This window comes from Notamacropus eugenii, chromosome 5 (assembly GCF_028372415.1).
Source record: "Notamacropus eugenii isolate mMacEug1 chromosome 5, mMacEug1.pri_v2, whole genome shotgun sequence".
Classification (NCBI taxonomy): Eukaryota; Metazoa; Chordata; class Mammalia; order Diprotodontia; family Macropodidae; genus Notamacropus; species Notamacropus eugenii.
The window spans coordinates 134,736,743-134,755,702 of record NC_092876.1 but is presented as its reverse complement, the minus strand read 5'-3'; the positions used below and the strand labels follow the sequence as shown (position 1 = coordinate 134,755,702).

The 18,960-nt window shown below is 46.7% G+C and overlaps 1 protein-coding gene across 9 annotated transcripts in view; it reads left to right on the top strand.

The window, feature by feature from the left end:
• CEP164 (centrosomal protein 164) overlaps window positions 1-16,471 on the top strand; it is a 76,604-nt gene extending 60,133 nt beyond the window's left edge. For 7 of the 9 annotated variants that reach the window (XM_072610982.1, XM_072610981.1, XM_072610980.1 and 4 more), the window contains 16 exons: window positions 1,265-1,342; window positions 4,051-4,182; window positions 4,691-4,813; window positions 5,905-6,048; window positions 6,492-6,575; window positions 6,743-6,811; window positions 7,176-7,351; window positions 8,045-8,174; window positions 8,570-8,637; window positions 9,147-9,354; window positions 10,428-10,535; window positions 11,912-12,026; window positions 12,548-12,913; window positions 13,307-13,373; window positions 14,427-14,549; window positions 14,761-16,471. In XM_072610982.1, the coding sequence (XP_072467083.1) occupies window positions 1,265-1,342; window positions 4,051-4,182; window positions 4,691-4,813; window positions 5,905-6,048; window positions 6,492-6,575; window positions 6,743-6,811; window positions 7,176-7,351; window positions 8,045-8,174; window positions 8,570-8,637; window positions 9,147-9,354; window positions 10,428-10,535; window positions 11,912-12,026; window positions 12,548-12,913; window positions 13,307-13,373; window positions 14,427-14,549; window positions 14,761-14,851 (2,082 nt within the window). In that variant the 3' untranslated portion in view covers window positions 14,852-16,471. Of the gene's footprint in view, window positions 1-1,264; window positions 1,343-4,050; window positions 4,183-4,690; window positions 4,814-5,904; window positions 6,049-6,491; window positions 6,576-6,742; window positions 6,812-7,175; window positions 7,352-8,044; window positions 8,175-8,569; window positions 8,638-9,146; window positions 9,355-10,427; window positions 10,536-11,911; window positions 12,027-12,547; window positions 12,914-13,306; window positions 13,374-14,426; window positions 14,550-14,751 lie in introns of all 9 variants that reach the window. The other 2 variants (XM_072610977.1, XM_072610974.1) reach the window with 2 other exon arrangements.
• The last annotated feature ends 2,489 nt before the right edge of the window (window positions 16,472-18,960 follow it).

The following is an 18,960-nucleotide window of genomic DNA, read 5'->3' as shown; positions in this document are numbered from 1 at the left end:
ACGGACCTGGAGAAGGATGACTTTGGGCCCATTCAGCATCACAAGCTCAGAATGAACCTGACTGATCTCAGGGTTACCCTTGGGAGTGATGGACTTGGAAGCAGCTTGAGAGTTCTTCTCTTAGAAGATGGGGACAGATCTTACGACAGTAGCCATGATGTGTCCTGGTCTGTGGTGACAAATCAGGGTTTGGGGAGAAGTATCCTTGTCCCATGATGATCTTATGGCTTCTTCAAGCCCCATCCACCCTTTAATGGAACAGAGTCTCCTGGGGGATTCTCCCTTACCTTCATCCCAGTGGAGTAGGCGAGATGACCTCATATTTGTTAGAGCCTACTTGGCACACTTTTATTTCTTCCCTCCTTTTCCCTTAGCCAACGAATATCTCCCTCAGAGAGATGTTAGAGTAAATAGAAAACTGGAAGGTTGGCTTATACCAGCTATGTAATCCTGGGCATATCACTTAATTCTCAATGCTCTAGGCAATTCTGAGAATCCGATGCTGAGCAGGTGCTGGTTTGTATTGGGAGAGGAGCTTTTCTCATCTGGATTCCTAGTACTAATGAAATCACAGGGTCCAAGTCACCCTTCCTTCCCTCTCTCCAAAATGGCAAGCTTTATGGACCTTTACAAAGGTCTTTTCAGGAACTTTGGTAGTTGGATAAGGGGAAATGAGCTCTAAATGGCAGCATTACCCACAGCTTTGTACCTTTTAGGAGATTTGGAGCTGGGAGCTCAGAAAAGTTAGTGGCTTTTTTTTTTCGTAAAGTTGTTTAAACTCAAGAGATCAGTTTGGCTATAATCTTGCCCACAGCTAAGGAAAGATGAGTCATCATGGCTTTTTGGATGCTGACTTTAAATTGTAGAAATTGGAGGAATAATTTCAGAGAAACAAAGAACCGTATGTAATTCTTTAGACCATAAGTTTATTACTATTATATTACCACTTGACCATTATAAAACACTTGAATGTATATTATCTTATTTGATCCTCACTATAATCCTATGAGATTAATAGTATTAATCCCATTTTCTGGATGAGGAAACAGGCTCTGAGGGGTTAAATATTTTGTCCATGATCATAATGAAAGAGCTGGAATTCAAATCCAGGTCTTCTGATTCCAACTCCAGGGCTTTTTGTATTATGCCAACAGGTAATGGGAAGTGGTTTTATGGTGTGATTCCTTATCCTTGGCAGCATCTAGTCAAGAACCTCATCTGCTTATATTCTCTTCCTGTTCCTTGTGACTTCTCCCCTCACCAGGCCATGGCAGTGCTGGAAAAGGAGCATGTAGGTAGCCTGGAGAAGCTTCGAGCCTCAGCTGAGGAGAAGCACCGTGAGGTGAGGCTGCTGCTCATGACGCCCTCCCTAGTGCACTAGCTCAGAGCTGGGCGGCGGCCAGGGGGCCGTCCTTCTTACCTCTCGTCTGGACTGTTTGCAGTAGTGCTGTCTCTTTGTTTATTGTTTTTCTTGATGCTATTCTTTTCTCCTTTCCATTCTGTCCTCCATTTGGTTTCCCAAAATAAACTTCTGAAGCCACGTCTGACCATGTAATCGATCTGGTTAAAAATCTCCAAGGATTCTCTTATGGTCACCTCCAGGATCAAACACAGTCTCTCCAGCCCAGCATTTAAAGCTCTGACCTGCCTGTCCAGTCTTAATTCGTACAACAATCCTTTGCACATGCTGTGCTCCAACCTGACTGATCTACATATTCTTCCTTGAGTTTGGTTTTCCATTTGCCTTCTCTGTCCTTTCAGAGAGGGCCTGGATTGTGGGCTGTCACTGCCTTCTCCTTTTAGCATCGTTAACCTCCTTCAGGGCTCCCTCCCTTTCAGGTAGCACCTCTTGCATGAAATCTTTCCTACTGCCCCAATCTGCCCATGAAATTTAAGTGCAGAGTGGGCATCTATGTATTGTATTGATTTTATACTTTTTAAAAAAGTATTTTATTTTTATTTTTTAATTAAATTATTTTGTTTTCAGTGTTCTACAATCACTTCCACATATCTTAGATTTTTTGCCCTCCCTCGCCCGTCTTTCCCCCTCCATCCCCACTTCCTCCCTGACACGGCATACAATTTTATGTAGGTTCTACACATACATTCCTATTAAATACATTTTCACCTTAGTCATGTTGCATAGAAGAATTAAAATGAATGAGAGGAATCATAAAACAAAACAAAACATAACACAAAAGAAAATGGTCTGCTTCATTCTGCGATCCAATTCCATAGTTCTTTCTCTGGATGTGGAAGGCATTTTGCCTCTAGTCCATTGGGAATTTTTTAAGTCCTTGCACTGCAATGAAGTACTAAGTCTACCAGAAAAAATCCTCACATACTGTGGTTGTTGCTGTGTACAAAGTTCTCCTGGTTCTGCTCCTTTCACTCAGCATCAATTCATATAAGTCTTTCCAGGCCTCTCTGAAGTCTTCCTGTTCATCATTTCTTATAGCACAATAATATTCCATTACATTCACATACCATAATTTATTCAGCCATTCCTCAATTGATGCAGTCCCTCAGTTTCTAATTCTTTACCCCTAGAAAAGCGCTGCTATAAATATTTTTGTACGTATAGGTCCTTTTCCTTTTTGTTTTTTATCTCTTTTGGGATACAGACCTAGTAATGGTCAAAGACCATACAGACCTTGCTAGGTTAAAGGGTGTATGCATGGTTTTATAGCCCTTTGGGCATAGTTCCAAATTGCTCTACAGAATGATTGAATCAGTTCACAACTCCACCAGTAGTGCGTTAATGTCTCATTTTTCTCATATCCCCTCCAACATTTGTCATTTACCTTTTCTGTGCTGGTTGGTTGGTTGTTGTCCTTTGTTCTCAGAAGACCAAAATTACATCACTATGATAAAGTCAAATTTCATTGTGTCTGAGTGTGACTGATCAGACTAAGAAGAGCTCAGAATGCTCCCCCAGAGCTTGTCCTATTAGCTAATCAAATAGGTATGAGGCAGTACTTCAGAATTGTTTTAATTTGCATTTCTCCTATCAGTAGTGAGTTAGAGTATTTTTTCATATGACTATAGATAGCTTTAATTACTTCATCTGAAAACCGATCATATCCATTGGGGAATGACTCTTTTATAAATTTGACACAGTTCTCTCTATGTTTGAGAAATGAGTCTTTTATCAGAGAAACTTGTTTCACAATTTTTTTCACAGTTACTATTGCTAAAAGTATTTCCCTCAATCCTATCCTCCTCCTTTCCCCCCCGTTTATTCTATTCTGTGTCTCTTTTCACCCCTTCCCCAATCTGCCCTTCTCTCTGTCACTGCCCCCCTCCTTTCTCTTATCCCCCTCCCCTTCTACTTTCCTGTTGGGTAAGATAGATTTACTTATTTTAAACTTATTTATAAATTTGTTTTCCTCTGATGGAAGTCAGCTCCTTTATGATAGCTGGTATTTGTATAGCTTTTCAAGGTTTGCAGAGCTCTTTACAGGTATTTATCTCACTTAATCCTCACAACAACCTTTGTGAGGTAGGTGCTATTATCATCTCTGTTTTATAGCTGGGAAAACTGGTGCTGATAGAAGTTAAATGGCTTGCTGAGGTTCACAAGCTAGGGCATATCTGAGGCAGATTTGAATCCAGGTCTCCCTTATTCCATAGTGCCTGTCACCTCCCTCACATTTCTTGAGGGCAAAGACTGATTCATTTTATCTTGGCCTCCCCCACACTAGTTCAGTGCTGGGCACGTAGTAGGCACTTGATAAATGACAGTTGCTTGATAGGAGCTTAATACGTGTTTATGAGGTGTGTGTCGTTCCTGAAGGTATAGCTGGAATCTTCTCCTAGCCTCATCAGTTTAGAGCTGGAAGGGACTTTAGAGGCTGGGCAGCCCAGTCTCCTCATTTTACAGAGGAGGAGACCAAGACCATGAGAGATTAATTAACTTCACACAGATAGCAAGTTGAAGGGCTGGGGTTGGAACTGAGTTCCTTTGACTCCAAATCCAGCATCTTTTTCCTATACTGCCCCGTACTCTGCCCCCTCCTGCTTCTTTAGCACTATTCAATCCTTTCTCAGGTCATTGCTGGCCTGAAAAAGCAGATAGAGGAGGTCCATCGGAAGGAGGAGGCCCAACTGCAGGAAGAGCTGGCTCAGGCAGAACAGAGAACCCAACAGAAAGCTTACCGAGTGATGGAGTATGAAAGAGAGGTGAATACTGCTCTTGGGAGCCCGAGGTGTCACTGGGGAGGGAGTGGCATGGCAGATCCCTCCAGCTGCCTGTCCTGAGAGCTGGTAAGTAGGTGGTAGAGAACATTCTGGTTCATATGGACCCAGAAGAACCCCTACTCTGCTCCATACTTCTTACAGTTCATTTTCCTCATGCTGCTGTGAATCTTCCCTGGGTTCCCCAGATATTATCCAAGGGTCTTCCTCCAATATTCTGTAGTAGAAAGTACCAGAGTGGAAGGATGGTTTGTAGAATGAAACTTAGGTCAGGACAGCCCCTTGACTTGCTCATTCTGTCAAAGCGGGGTTTAGACACATGGATCAGTTTTCAGGCTTAGTCTCATAGGCTCGCTGGCCCCTTCTACCCTGAAAACACCCTTGGCCTGCAGAAGGGATGTGTTGGCAGCATCTCTGGATTGTGTGTGTGTGTATAACTGGGCCTCTGACCATGGCCAGGGCTGCCCACTTTAATCTTTCTGGTACCCTGCAGCTCAGCGACCTCCTGAGAGAAAAGAGGGAGGATGTTGAGAAGGACCATGAGCGGAGGATGAACAGAGTGAAGGAGGAGCACCAACAAGTGCTAGCAAAGACCAGGGAGCAGTATGATGAAGAGGTAACCTGCCTGAAGCACCCCCTGGCACATGGGCAAGAATCTGGGATTGATTATCTGAGAATCACCCAGACACTTGGTAGCTAGAGAAAGAGCATGTGTGGAGATAAGGAATGTTTTCTGGGCTCTTGTGGTACAGGTGGTGATTCTGGAGCTCTGCCCCTATACTGGCATGCACTCTGTGATCCAGCTGCCCCCACCTGCCTCCTGTCCCTCACAGGGGCTCCTCCATCTCCCACCTCTGGGCCTTTGCCCTGGCCCTTTTCTGTCTCAGACTTGCCTCTTAGTGCCCCTGGCTTCCTTCAGGACTCATCTCAGATCTCACTTTCTGCTGGAGGCCTTTCCAGTCTGCCATCTTCCCCTCTGAGATGATCCCCTCTCTCATCTCTGCATATCTTCTGTCTGCTTTGTTATTTGCATGTTGTCTCTCTGGTTGGAACTGGAACTCTTTGCTTGCTTGTATCTGCATTCCAAATGCTTAGCACAGTGTTTCGTATATAGTAAGCACTTAACATGTGTGTCAACTGACTAACTGATCTGTCTGGGATAAGCTGCCTCACACAAGGTATTGGAAATCTTGAAGTGTAGAGGCTGGATGACTGCTTGTCAGTTGTGTTTATATGTGAAAATGAGCACTTAGAAAAGTGGTCTGCAGTGTTTATTCTGGTTCTAAACCATTTGATTCTGTCACTAAGTTGTGGCCTGGAGGAACCTGCCCCTCTTGCTGAGTAATGCTGAGAGTGGTTACTGTTCCTTCCTCAAGTCCTTCTCTGTTTGAAAATTAAGGCAGTGGAAGGTTATGGGCATCCGAGGTGTGTGTGCATGCAAATATATGTGTGTGTGTATGTTGGGGAAGTATGCATGTGTGGGAATAGAGGGGGGAATAGGCTGGCAAGTGTAGATCCCTCCTCCTTGACTTTACCCTTTACTTCTGTAAGGGTCGGCTTCAATAGTATTTACTATATACTATATGTATATTTACTATATACATATAAATACATCATACATACATACATATTATCTATCTATCTTATCTCTCTCTGTTATGATATTGTAACAACTCACTCAGCCTGGCCCCTTCTTCCCTCTGATAGGAGAGGAAGCAGCGAGCAGATCTTCGGACAAACTTGGCAGGTGAGATGGAGCGTGTGAGGCGGGCCCATGATCGGGAACTGGCGACCATGCGGCGGGACTTGGAAAGGCAACTCAGCGAAATCCAGCTCAAGCACCGTGAACAGGTAAGTAAGGGGACCCACTCTGGAGACACAGGAGTAGAGGAAATGTCCTCGCACGTTGTAGTGTAGAGCTGGAGAGTCGTTGGCATCTGCCTGATTGAGGGCACTGGCACAGTGGTGTCTAGAGGAATTGGTTCTGACTTGTTCTATCTCCTTCGGGGCTGGGAGCTTTTCTGTTTTTTAATTCCTAGTTCATGTGCTTTCAGAATACTCAGCCATGCTCCACTCACACTAGTAGAAGCCTGGAGGCAGAGATTTTGCTTCTCTTCTGCCCCATTAGAAATAAGATGTGACACTCTTTTGGAACATGGTAGAGGAGAGATGTGTGGGAGGAAGAACCATCAGGAAAGATCTAGGATCTCCAAGATCCTAATTACCCCACCCCCTAGCTTCACCTCATTTCTTATGTCCCTGGCATCTTTATTTCTATCTACCCATCTGTATAGGAAAGGAAGTTCCAGGATTTAGAAGCAGAATTTGAAAGCAGAACTAAAGAGATTAAGGCCAGATTGACCCAACTTGATCTGCAAGTAAGTTCCTTGTGGAAGGGAGAGTGCGGGGTGCAGGTCAGAGTTCCCAGCATGCCTCGATTCTGGCCTTTCCTGTTGGAGGAAGCCTTGACAGATGCCTCCTTCATCCCGTGACCCTGAGAGGTGGTGGTGGCCAAAGTCCCCTCACTCCTTTCATCCCACCATAGGAGGACACCATCAGAAAGAAGAAGCAGCAGCTTCTAGATGTAGAGAAGCAAATTGCCCTGGAGAAAGAGGTCTGTATTCATCTTTAGTCTTCCCTCTCTCTCCTTTCTTCTTTTTCTTCTTCTCTTGGTTTCTGTTCCTCCCTCATTCCTTCTGGTTCAGTTCAAAACACTGGAAATGGAAACAATTTTCCCTCTCAGGAGCTATGGGATGGACAATAGGTGGTCATGACTATGGTGAGGAGGGAAATAAGCCCTGTGGGACCATTCTACTCTGATTTAGAAGCAGCAGAAAAATGTGTCTCATTTCTGCTTTTCCCTCTCCTATTATACTTTCCTGGGTCCCACCTTCTAGGAGTATGACTTTCCCCCACTTCTCCTCTGTCTTTTCTCTGCTTTGGCCCCCAGAAGGCTTAACTTTTCCTTGTGCCTTCAGGAAGCCACATCTACCCACCAGCACCTAGAGGATACGAGGAAGGAGCAAGCCCAGCTGGCGGAGTCCACTCGGCAGCTGCGCAGGACCCTTGAGGAGCTACGGTCACGGAAAGCTGAGTTGGAATCCCAAGTGGAGGTGCTTCAGGCCCGCAGTCAGAGGCTGCAGAGACGGATCAGGTGGGGACTTGGGAACACCCTCACCCAGCTAGGTGGGCACACCCAGCTGTGGGTCGCCACTAGTGTGGAAATGAAACAAGATTATGTAGGTTGTAAGCCCCACTGGGGCATGGAGCCAGTGAGGTCTCCAAAGCAACAGGGCAGTCACTGCTCTGCCCCCTTGTTTCCCAAGGAGTGTGTGGGGAAAGTGGTGTGTAGGGTTCCCTGGTCTTCATTCAGCAGCCTTGGGACAGCCATGAGGGAAGGGGACAAGGATAAAGATTTATATAGCACCTACCTACTATGTGCCAGGCACTGTAAGAAGTGCTTTACAAAGATTATCTTATTTGAGAGATAGATGCTATTATTATCCCCGTTTCACAGATGAGGAAACTGAGGCTGGCAGAGTTGCCCAGGGTTCCCACAGCTGGTGTCTGGGGCCAGATTTGAACTCAAGTCTTCTTGACTGCAGGCCCAGTGTTTTATCAGCTGCACCACCTAACTGCCTCCAGAAATGAGTCTGGAATGCCCCCGCTCCCTCCTCTGAATCAGGGCTTGTGGACTCCAGGTGTGACGTAGGGGCAAGACTTTAGCATGATCAGTGTGTTGTGTTCAGTGTGTCAGTCAAATGTTTGCTGAATCCTGCGGGGACAGATCAGTATGTTATCAGGCCTTTTTAACATGAATCCATCTCCTTTATTATCCGTTTTACAGTGACTTGGAGGCTGAGGCCCAGCGGAAGCAAGACGCTTTGAATGAGCTGGCTGTTGAGGAGAATGCTGCTGCTTCTCCCCGTCGTGAAGGGGAGCTCCACCTGGAGGACCTGATGAAGTCTGTGGGGACAGTGAGTGGGGGCCTGCTTTTGAGAAGGAAGAGGAGCTTAGATTCAGTCTGGAGAGGACATTTGGAGGGACAGTGGCTCTACTCTGTAGCCTTTAGAGAGTTGGGTTTCTGCCTGGTCTGTGCCCGTCATTTTCTCAGACCCTTGAGTACCTGTGCCACCATCCCTGCCTGACTTTTTCCCATTTCTCAAGCCAATTTGGATCTTACCATTTGGTAGTGGCTGTTGAATTTGACTAGGCATTTTCTTGAGTTAGCCACTCTCAAGCAGGCTGAGACTCCACAGGAAATTTGGCATAGTTGGTGCTGGGGGGCTGTCAGGATCATTTCTGTCTCCCGACAGGTGGACTTGGTGCCTTTCTCTCCTACTATTGATCCTTTCTGCTCTTTCCCTCTTAGACCCTCGATAAGCAGCTCCCTGCCACCAGCACCCAGAACAATGAGGAAAGCCCTCCTCAGTTGGATAAGTAAGTATTGGGGGTACCTTCCATGCTCTGTATATAGTAGGTACTTAATAAATCCTTGTGGAAGGAATCAACTGAAGGGAAGTTGACCACTGGCAAGGCTGGGGATAGTGGTGGACTCTCAGAGGAGGACCAAAGAAGGATATTGGAAAACTGCAGAGCTATCCATCTTTTTTCGTCACTGGCATGCCAGGAGTTCAGAGTCCAGCTCTATAAGGGAGAACTTGGGTTTCTGCCCAGTAGCCTGTGGGCTTGTTTCATCTGGAGTCAGGAAGGAAGGGTTAATGACACCTAATGGCAGTACCTGCACTACTGATACACTGTGTAGGTCCCAGCCCTTCTCCCTAGTGATTCTTTGCAAGCTGTCATCTATCCCTGAGGCCCTACCCTCAGAAGCTCCTCTCAGTGACCATGAACCAACAGAATCTCCTGGCTCTCAAGGGCATTGGGAATTAGTGTGAGAACTTTTGATTTTCCTCTCTGACTCTCCTTCCTGGCCTGTCTTCCCACAGTATCCACCATTACCTCTCCTCTGAGGGCGTGTCCCTTCGCAGTGCCAAGGAATTCCTGGTCCGGCAGACTCGCTCTATGAGGAAGCGCCAGACAGCTCTAAAAGCTGCCCAGCAGCAGTGGCGCCATGATGTAGCCACTGCCCAGGTGACCTCTGAAGACTTGCCTAATTCCCATAACCTAGAAGATATACGAAAGAACATAGAGGAGGTAAAAAGGCCTGAGGACAAGGAGGGAAGGAAAGCAGAAATTCTTCTACGTGTAGGATGGGACAGGAGGCTCTCAAGACCCAAAGGAAGGATGGGAAGGCTCTCGGGGCCCCTCTGAGCATGGAGCCAGGAGTATATTCCCTGAGATGATCCTTTTAGTTTCTAGGACAGTGGTCTTGGGCAAGAATCCAAAGATTAGACAAGCTAGAGCAGTCTTCCGAAGCATGGTATCATAACCAGTTCATCTTCAAAAAATCTTTAAGTCTTCAAGAAAGACACCATGTTGATACTACTGTACGGTTTTGAACATAACTGAGGCAGCTAGTGGGGCTCAGTGACTAAGAGTGCTGGACTTGGAGCTGGGAAGACCCAAATTCAAATCCTGTCTCAGACACGTGCTAACTGTGTGACCCTGGAGAAATAAACTCCTCAACTGTAAAACAGGGTTCATATCTCAAATGTGTGTGTGTGTGTGTGTGTATGTGTATATGTGTGTATATATATATGTATATATATATCTACGTATGTATGTATGTATGGGCATTTACCTCAAAGGTTGTTGTAAAGATCAAATGAAATAACATATTACAGCTCTTTGAAAACCTTACAATGCTATGTAAATGCTAGCTTTGATGAGGAGGAGGAGGAGGAGGAAAGCCTTCAGCGTACGTTGATTTGGGTTCCCTCTCTTGCAAAGAATACTTTTCAGTAGAAATCACAGACAGCCCAGTGGGTCAGACCATTCTGCTTTTGCGAGCCATGCAGACTCTTGGGACGTTTCTGCTCTCAGTCAGAAGGCTGATGCTACAGTATGCTTAAAACCAATAGCCTGTGATGCAGAGGGTTAGAAAAGCAGGGGAAGAACCCCATGGCTGACCAAAGGCTGAGCACTCAGCATGGGCAGAGAGGCTGGCATCGCCGTGGCTGCTTCCTCTCAGGCTAATGAATGCTGCCACCTCTTCCTGCTGTCCGTCTGCTACCTCCCTTCCTTGACAGTTCCTCCTGGCCAGCTGCATTGCTCAGCATCCCATCATTGCTCTGATTCTCTCTCCCTTCTTTTTCACCTGACTGCAGGAGACAAAGAACCTGGATGAGATGAAGTCAGCCATGCGCAAGGGCCAAGTTCTACTAAAGAAAAAAGAAGAGAAGCTGAGTCAGCTGGAGAATTCCATTCGTGAAGAGGTACGGCTCCCCAGGTTCATGCTCATGAGCAGAAGGGCTGTGATTGCTGCCTTCCTCTTGCTCAGATGCTATAGATCATATCTTCTATCTGGGGGTGCAGGATTTGGGGAGAAAGTATGGGAATACCTAGGCTGGGTTTTGGCATAGATAAAGGAGGCATTGTGCCTGGATCTGGAGTCAGAGGACCAGGATTAGAGTTCCGGCTTCTAGACTTGCTAGCTCTGGGACCTCAGGAATTCATGTGGCCTCTCTTGATTTGAGTTTCCCCATTTGTAAAACAAGGGGATTGAATTAGATGACTCTCTAAAGTCCTGTGATATTTATGACATAATGGTGGCCTCAAATGTGATTCTTGAGGCTGTGTACTTGTGGGCCCAGCTGTACCTGCTTAGTGATTCTGAGCATACAGTGATCCTCCCTCATGAAGTATGTCATCAGAAAGAGTAACTACCATCCATGGGGTGTCTAAAAAGGTGCTTTGTTCACACGGCTGTGCTGATCTAAACTCCTGCTACTTTGCTGATCCACCAGTGAATGGATAGCCTTGAGGGTTTAGGGTAAGAACCACGGGGAAGGAGCTTTCAGGGAAAGAGTCAGGCCATCTTCTGGGTAAAGGCTGGGATTAGTGGTAGGTGAGCTCGGAAGCTACCTAGGATGGTGCAGTGGATAGGGCACAGGACTTGGAGTCAGAAAGACTCGACTTTGAGTTCTACTTCAGGTATTTACTAGCTGTGTGGCCCTGGGAAAGTCACTTAACTTCTCTGTGTTTTCCCCATCTTTGTGTTTCCCCGTCAACGAATTGAGGACAATGACAGCACCTACCACACAGGGCTGTTAAAAGGATCAAATGAGTTGACATATGTAAAGCACTTTGCAAACCTTAAAGCACTATAAAAAAAGCTGGCTTTTATTATTTATTATTATTGTAAGTGTCAGTGTTTTTACTGCCAAAGAATCCTGCTTTCTTTGGCCTTGTAGGTGTTTCTTTTGTGTTAAGTTGCATGTGTTAGCTAAGGTGATGGCTCAATGCTTCCAGCAAGACAGTAACATTCAAGTAACAATCTGCAGACATGGCAGGGCATGGAATTGTATGTGGGGGGCAGGACGGAGTGGTGCACATTGAGGACATTTTCAAATCTTTCCTCCAGGTGCACAAATACTTATTTCTGACTCTGGGGTCAGGTCCTTTCAATTCAGAGAGCAGCTGATCTCATATTGACTGCCCTTCCCCTAGATGTCCCAGCAAAGTTGTCTTCGAAGGTCTCTGCCGCCCTTAGAGCAGTGAGGTGGTGTCCTCAGACCCCACTGGTCATGTGGGCAGGAGGGCATTGGGCCCATCAGAAGGATAGGTCCCAACTGCCTCCTTCTCCAACTAGCTTTCTGATGAGGACACACTGAATGCAGTCTCCTATAGGAAGGTGGTAACATTTGACGTTAGTGATTTGGAAGGCAGCATCAGTTCAAGCCCTGAGACGTCTCTTCTGCCCCATGGTGAGTAGTGCTTGGCTGGGAATGGGGAGGTGACTAGGGTGGAGGGAAAGACAAAGTATCCAGCAGCATTTGTGAAGATTCAGGGGAAGGCAGGTTGAGTTGTCACCATTTTGCCCTTTATAGTGGCATCTCCCAGTCCCTGAGATTTGCTTCTTCACTGAAGTTTTCCTCTCTGGCTTCCAGATTTCATAGTTTCTTCTCTCTTGGTCCTGGCCATCCATGGGTTAGAAATACCCTTCACCCTTTCTGGCCTCTCCACTTCTATCTCATCCTGGCTTCTGGGGAATCAGTGTCTGTCCTGGGAGGTGTGGGCCCATTCACCCATGAGGGTGACAGAGCTTTGAGGGTTTTCTCCCTGGGGAGACTTTGAGGTTCCTATCAGGTTAAAAAGCTGAAAAACCTCTCTTGTCAGTCACTGCCTTCTTCCACAGACAGGAGGCCCGCATAAGAAGCTAGAAACACTAGGGGATTTGGAGGTGGCCCCTAAATTCCTCCTTCACCACCAGTATCTTTTCTTTTAGGGGATCCAGTGTCAAACATGTCTTTCCTCCAGCTCAACAAGATCCAGTACTTGAGTAGCTCCTTACAGAGAATTACCAATGAGCTCAATGGGGTACTGAGTGTCTTGGGCACCCTCAGCATCCAACCGTCACCTATCTTAACTTCAACACAAGTCCAGATGCCTCCCCTGCCCTCCAGGACCACTCCCATCTCCACTCACCCTTCCATGACCAGAGTTTCACCACCTGCTCCTTCGGCTCCCTCCACTGGTATCCCTCTTCCCAGTCAGTGGGCCTGGGACCCTGGAGTAAGCCCTGGGATCACCTCTTCTGTTGCTCAGTCAGTGGATAACTTTCTGGTGGAGAAGTGGCACAAATATTTCCCAGGTAAGTTTCCTCCAGGGCCCTGTTCCCAATCTCCAGCTGATTCTCCTTACCTCAGCCTGATAAACTCTGTCTTCTTCACTGTATTGTTCCCTGGCTCATACAGGCCGTCCATGGACCATTTGGTGAAAGAGATTATGTTGGTCTCAAAATTAAATGAATCTGGGAAATGGAAAATTTGGGAAGCTGTAGGCCTTCATGGGTAGTTTGCCTGGAAGATGACCTGATGGAATACTCTCATAAATACTGCAAATATCCCTACTACCTTAGAGATATGAGTGCCTTGGGGGAAATGAAATGGGAAAAGGCTTCCCAAAGAGGCAGCTAGATTAGATTGCAAGTACTGGTTAAGGTTGGATCCCTGCGTTTCTTTAACTATTTTTTGATGTTTTTCAGCTGGAGTCCCATTACTTAGTGGCAGCCCAGCTCCTCTGGACAATAGGTTGGGTTATGTATCTGCCAGGTAAGCTTCCTGACCTCTTTTCTATAGTCATTGCTGTGGATTTAGGCAGTTCCCCATTTCTTCCCAAGGGATGGGATCTCTGGGCCAAAGCAGATCTAGTTTGTCTCCCAAAAGAGACCAGGAGAGGACCCCCATTAACATGACTGTCCTCCCCCTCATACAGGTCTGGGTGATTCAACCCTATTCCATACCTGCCCCATCAACTTGCACTGTCACTAAAAGAGGCATCCAGTGGGAGCAGCTCAGTAGGAGGAAATCCTTTGGGAGAAGCCCAAATGCCAGAGTTTACCTGACCTATCTCCACAGGGTTCCCATTAGAGAAATCTGCCTCGTGAGAGCTGGGCAGGAAGGATCAGCCCTGGAGTGGGACTCCTTCCTGTCCTTTCTAGCCCGTGGAGCCCAGCTCCCGTAGACAAGTCTGAGCTGTTAGCCTGCCTTGGTGCACCCTAGCTACTGATAAGCAGCATCTGGAATAGGGAGATGAGGGCAGTTACTTAAGCCAGTTGTTTTTTTTCTCATTCCTTGTTGCCAGTTCTTCTGCATTGCCCCCCCTCCCCATATCTGTATTTTTTCTACATGTTTCTTCCCCCCTCAAAAAAAAACAAAACCAAAAACATTCTGGTTTGCTTCAGAGGGTAAGGTAGGGGTGGGTGCCTGGGAGGGTCAGAGTGCTTTGCTTCAGGGACTGTCAAAGAGTGGACACATTAACAAATGTAGATCCAAGGCAACAGTGCTTTCCTAAGGGAGGAATCTTTCTCTTCTCTCGGGCCTCCCCCCCTCCCCCCCCACAATCCCCCATCCTGGAAAAAAGCTGTTTGATGGGGGAGCTGAGAAACAGTCAGGTCTCGTCAACTGAGGAGGCTTTGTGGTGGAAAACAGATGCAAAGCTGGCAGCAGCTTCCCCTCCCTGGGGCCTGGGCTGGAGGAGTGGAAGCTTCCAGGCTGAGATGATGTTTCTTCTCTACATCGAGCCCTGCAGTTTCATCTTGTTCCTTGGTTCTTCTTTCTGTCTGTTCTCTTTCTCTCCTCACCCCTGTGGCCCCTGGGGTTCAGTGAACAGCTGCGCCTATTGCATCGCTCCCACTCCCAGATCTGTCAGAGCACGGCTGCCAACTTTCAAGGCATGGTCGAGTCCAATAGGAAGTGGCTAGAACATATGAAGAAACACCCCAAGGTGTATCCTTTCAACTTATCCCTTTGCCTTTGTGTGCCCACATTTCTTTTCGGGGGAGACTGGGATAAAGGATGGGGGCTATATGTACCCTTGGGGCTTTCATGGGGATCGGGGGAGGGGTCATCTTTCTCTTTTTCCCTCTTCCCATAAACTTTCACTCCCTCTGTCTCCTTGCTCCAGCCAATTCCAGCTTTTCCTTCACAGTGTTACCAGATCCCTCCACTCCACCAGACCCAAGTCCTCCTCAGGCCTGCTGCAGCTGGACCTGGATGAAAACTACAAGCTGAAAGTGTATCATTATTGAGGCCCCCGGGGTGGTGAGGCATAGGGCTCTCCAGGCTCCCCCCTATCTTAGACCAAGTGCCTGATCCATCATTCCTCTACTATACAGGCCTTACCTTCTTAGGACTTTGGGGGAAGGCCTAGGAGTGATGATGGGCTAGGGGGCAGTGGGAGGAATGCAAGCCACACTCTCTGAGAACCCCATAATGTATTCCAAGTGGAAAAGTTTTGAGCTTCTATAACCTATTAGGGCCTGTGCAGATGAGGTGGGGCTGACAGTTCCAGTGGAAGGAGAGGGGGGGTGGACCCTTTCATGGGGACCTGATGTCAGAAAACCAAGGGAACCCCTTTAGGGAGTGGTCTTAGCCCTTCCACTGGACCTGATTCTCTCTCTCAGGGTCTGTAGGATATTTTGGAGAGGTCCCCAGAATAGACCGTTTTGTAACTTGATGTACTAGGACAAATCAGGGTGTGATGAATCCCCTCTCCAAAGCATGTTCAACCAGGACTTGGTGCTTCTTGGGGACTAGCTCTGTTCACATCCATTTCCTTTGAGCTAATACCTCAGCAACAGGGCACCAGGCCCTCTGGGTTTTTTTTATGATTCCTTTTTTGCCCAGTGTCTTGGGCTGTCTCAGGTTTGTGGTCAGCTTTACAGAGCCTTTCCCTGAGGTCCTGAGAAATGAGGCAGTTATCAGTCTTCCCCCTGCCTTTGCTCTGCCTGCCCCATGTGACTGAGGGAATCACTTTCCACTTTTATCCCTGGGTTCTCACCAACAGAATGGCCCTATCCTTGGTCCTGGGGAAAGATGGACCTTGGAAATCAGACTCCATGGGAAGATGAAGGCAGGGCTGACCTCTCTAGGCATCCCATTCCATGACCCTCAGGCTTTAAGGAATGGCTTCCCCCAGATAGACAGAAAGTCATTAGAAAAGTGGATGGGGTTGTCCTCAGCCTCATTCCAGTCATCTTTTCAGTTCTCAGGTCCCTGGAATATTTGTATACCTTGCTTTCCTTTTCTTACCTGGCTTGTTTGGATAAAAACATTTGCCTTTCAGCCAACATTCTTTTACCCTCTTTCTGCCCTTGCCCTCGAATCTTTTGAGTTTTGCTGTAGTCAGTGAGGTATCTTGTACCCATTGAAGTCTCTGCATGTGGGGGCAGGAGGGAAGAGGATGGGCAGTGTGGGGAGAGAGGGGGTCTGGAGCCATCTTGGTAGTGGAGAGAGGGTTCCCTGCAGTTCCCCTTCAATCAGCCGACAGATGGGCTCCTTGATGGGGTTTGGTGGGGAGTTCTGGTGGGTTCATGTCACTGGAAGAAGTCAAGGTTTTTCTGTTTCTAAGGCTGTGGAGTTGAACTTAGCACTCTTCAGCATGGAAATCAGCCTCTCATCATCTTTCTCATGGAGGAGAAACCTGGGGATCAGACTGCTTTTTAACCCCAACCCCCAGCTCACCCCTCCAGGCACTATAGCGAGGCACAAGCCCTTCCTTTCAGAGGAGTACCTTTTGTTACTTGACTGATGCTGTGTGGTTTAGGAATGACTTATGTGTGCTTAACAACTGTGGTGACAATCAATCCAGCTTGTCTTGCCCCATGTTTTCTATATCAATTAAACCTCCATGGGTCATTTTTCTACAATTCAGTAGTATGGATGGTGTTTCTTTCTCTTTGCAAACTGCCGTCACCTCCTTCATAGTGATGGGATGAAGGATGGGTTGAGAGCGTGATCCTTTCATCTGGGCATTTTCTCTGCTTCTTAGGAAGTGGTAGCATTCTTATGCTACCTTGACTCATGGAGCTGTGGTCTGGATCAATTCCCCAGTTCTCTGGGGAGAGAGACATGAGCTGACCTCTAACTGAGGTCAGGAACTCCCCCTTCTGTTAGAACAAATGTGAACCCAGAAGAACTGCTCCTCCCTGGAGTGTCTAGGAAATTTGGGTTGCCTGCACAGCTGTGAGGTCTTTGAAGGGCCAAGCAGGGATTAGGGACTTGCGTTGAATAGCTTGTTGTAGGCTGAGGTAGCTCGCCATTGTCTCCTAAAGCTGTCCTTTGGGTCCCTTGGATCCCCATCATTCATAAATTTACTTACTCAAAGTATTTACCTGTGCAAGGTTACATAATTGTGGAAGGCATCGTTCCTGCTCTTAGGGGGTTTACAATCTCATCATGGAGATGATATGTACACACAACCCAAGGCAGCAGGATGTTTTAAAGCTCTCTAAGGGCCTGGAATGGTGGGCTAAAATGAAGATGAAATTTGATCTGAATAAATATGAAGTCCTACAATTGGGTTAAAAACCAAAATCAGTTGTACAGGTAGAGAAGAGGTGAGACTTGGCATCGGTTTGTGGGGAAAAAGACCTGGGAGTTTTAGTTGACTGCAAACAGAATACAGATTGATGGGATGATACAGCAGTCAAAAAGGCTAATTTGGTTTTAGGTTGCATTAATAGAAGGCATAGTGTCTGGAATGATGAGGGTGCTGGTTTTCCTTTACTCTGCCAGTGAGATCCCATTTGGAGTTTTATGTTTAGTTATGGGAACCACATTTTAAGAGACACATTATTAAATGAGCATGTTCAGAGGCGGGCCAGAAAGATGCTAAGCAAGACTCAAAATCATGTTATTGAAATTAAAGAACAGTTAAAAGAACTGGATAAAGCACTGGGCTTGGACTGGAGTCAGGAAGACCCGAGTTAAAAACCTGCCTCACACTTATGAGCTATGTGACCCTGGCAAGTCACTTAACCTTTGACTCAGTCTCATCAACTGTAAAATGGGGATAATAAGAGCACCTGCCTCTTAGGGTTGATGTGAAGTATTTGTAAAGGGCTTAGCATAGTGCCTGGCACATAGGTGGGTGATGTAAATAAAAACACCTATTCGCTTCCACCTTAACCCAGAAGGAAAGTCTAAGTGGAGAACACAGCAGTCTTAAAATATTTGAAAGGCTGTTACAGAGAAGAGGGAACAAGCTAACTCTCTGTGGCTACAGCACCAGTACTAGGCACAGTGGGTTGAAGTCATGAGGAGGCCGATGTCATTTCAAAAGAAGGAAAACCTTTTTTTAAGAGCTGTCAAATGTTGCCTCGTGGGTTGCTTTGGCTTTCTTCTCCCTGTCCCTAGAGGCATTCAAGAAGAGGCTGGATGAGCCCAAGGATGTATTAATTGGGAAATTGCATTTGATGGTTTTTAAATAACTTTCTATTTCTTAGAATTTGCTGATTCGATAAATGCCATGTGAGTGGAACAGGCGATAAATGCTCCAGAATTTCAGGGTGATTGACAGTCTAACTCCCACATTTTTCTCCTTTTGTCCTTTCTGCCCTTTGTAAGATGGGACCCTGAGGGAAGATCTCCTAAGCATGTAGCAAGTGTAGACTTAATAGGCAGGGTCTAGGGCATGTGTGCCTGTGTGCGTGATGTGTATGTGTGTGTACAAGGGACTTGATAAGGAGGAGAAAGTTAATTACAGTTCTAAGGGATGCAGTTCTGTCACAGAATCAATCAAGAATGCTTAGGCTCAAAGCCTTATTTATAAACCAGGTCCCTAGTGTGTCCACGTATTTTGGGTTTGCTCAGGAAATGTTTCTACAGCGATGTTCTGAGCAATTCTCCCTATTCAAAAAAAAAGATGCTGGCAATGACTTTTGTCCCTGGAGCAGCATTTGGGTGCCTCAGAGTGGTGCTAGATTCTGAGGCCAATGGGGAGGATGGACAGATGAATGCTGTGTGGTACAATAGAGCCAAGTATGCTAGAATTGGAGTCAGCAGACCTGGGTTGGAATCCTGGTTTCTTACTGCCTATGTGATCTTGGGCAAGTCATTTGACCTCATTTGTCCTGGTTTCCTCACCTGTGAAATGAGGGGGTAAGATCAGCCAACCTCTAAGATCCCTTCCAGTGACCCAAGGATGCTTTGGCAATGGATTCTCCTGAGGGGCACCACTGCTGGGTCTGCCACATGACAGATGGTATTAAGAGAAGCCTTTTAACAATGAGCAAACACCACTCCTGACCCAGGAGCTATAGAGCTGCTTGCTTTATTTTTCTGGCAAGCTGTGGTTTTTTCAGCTGGACCTGTCATGGCCAATTGGGAAACATGCTTTGCATATACGATGGGTACC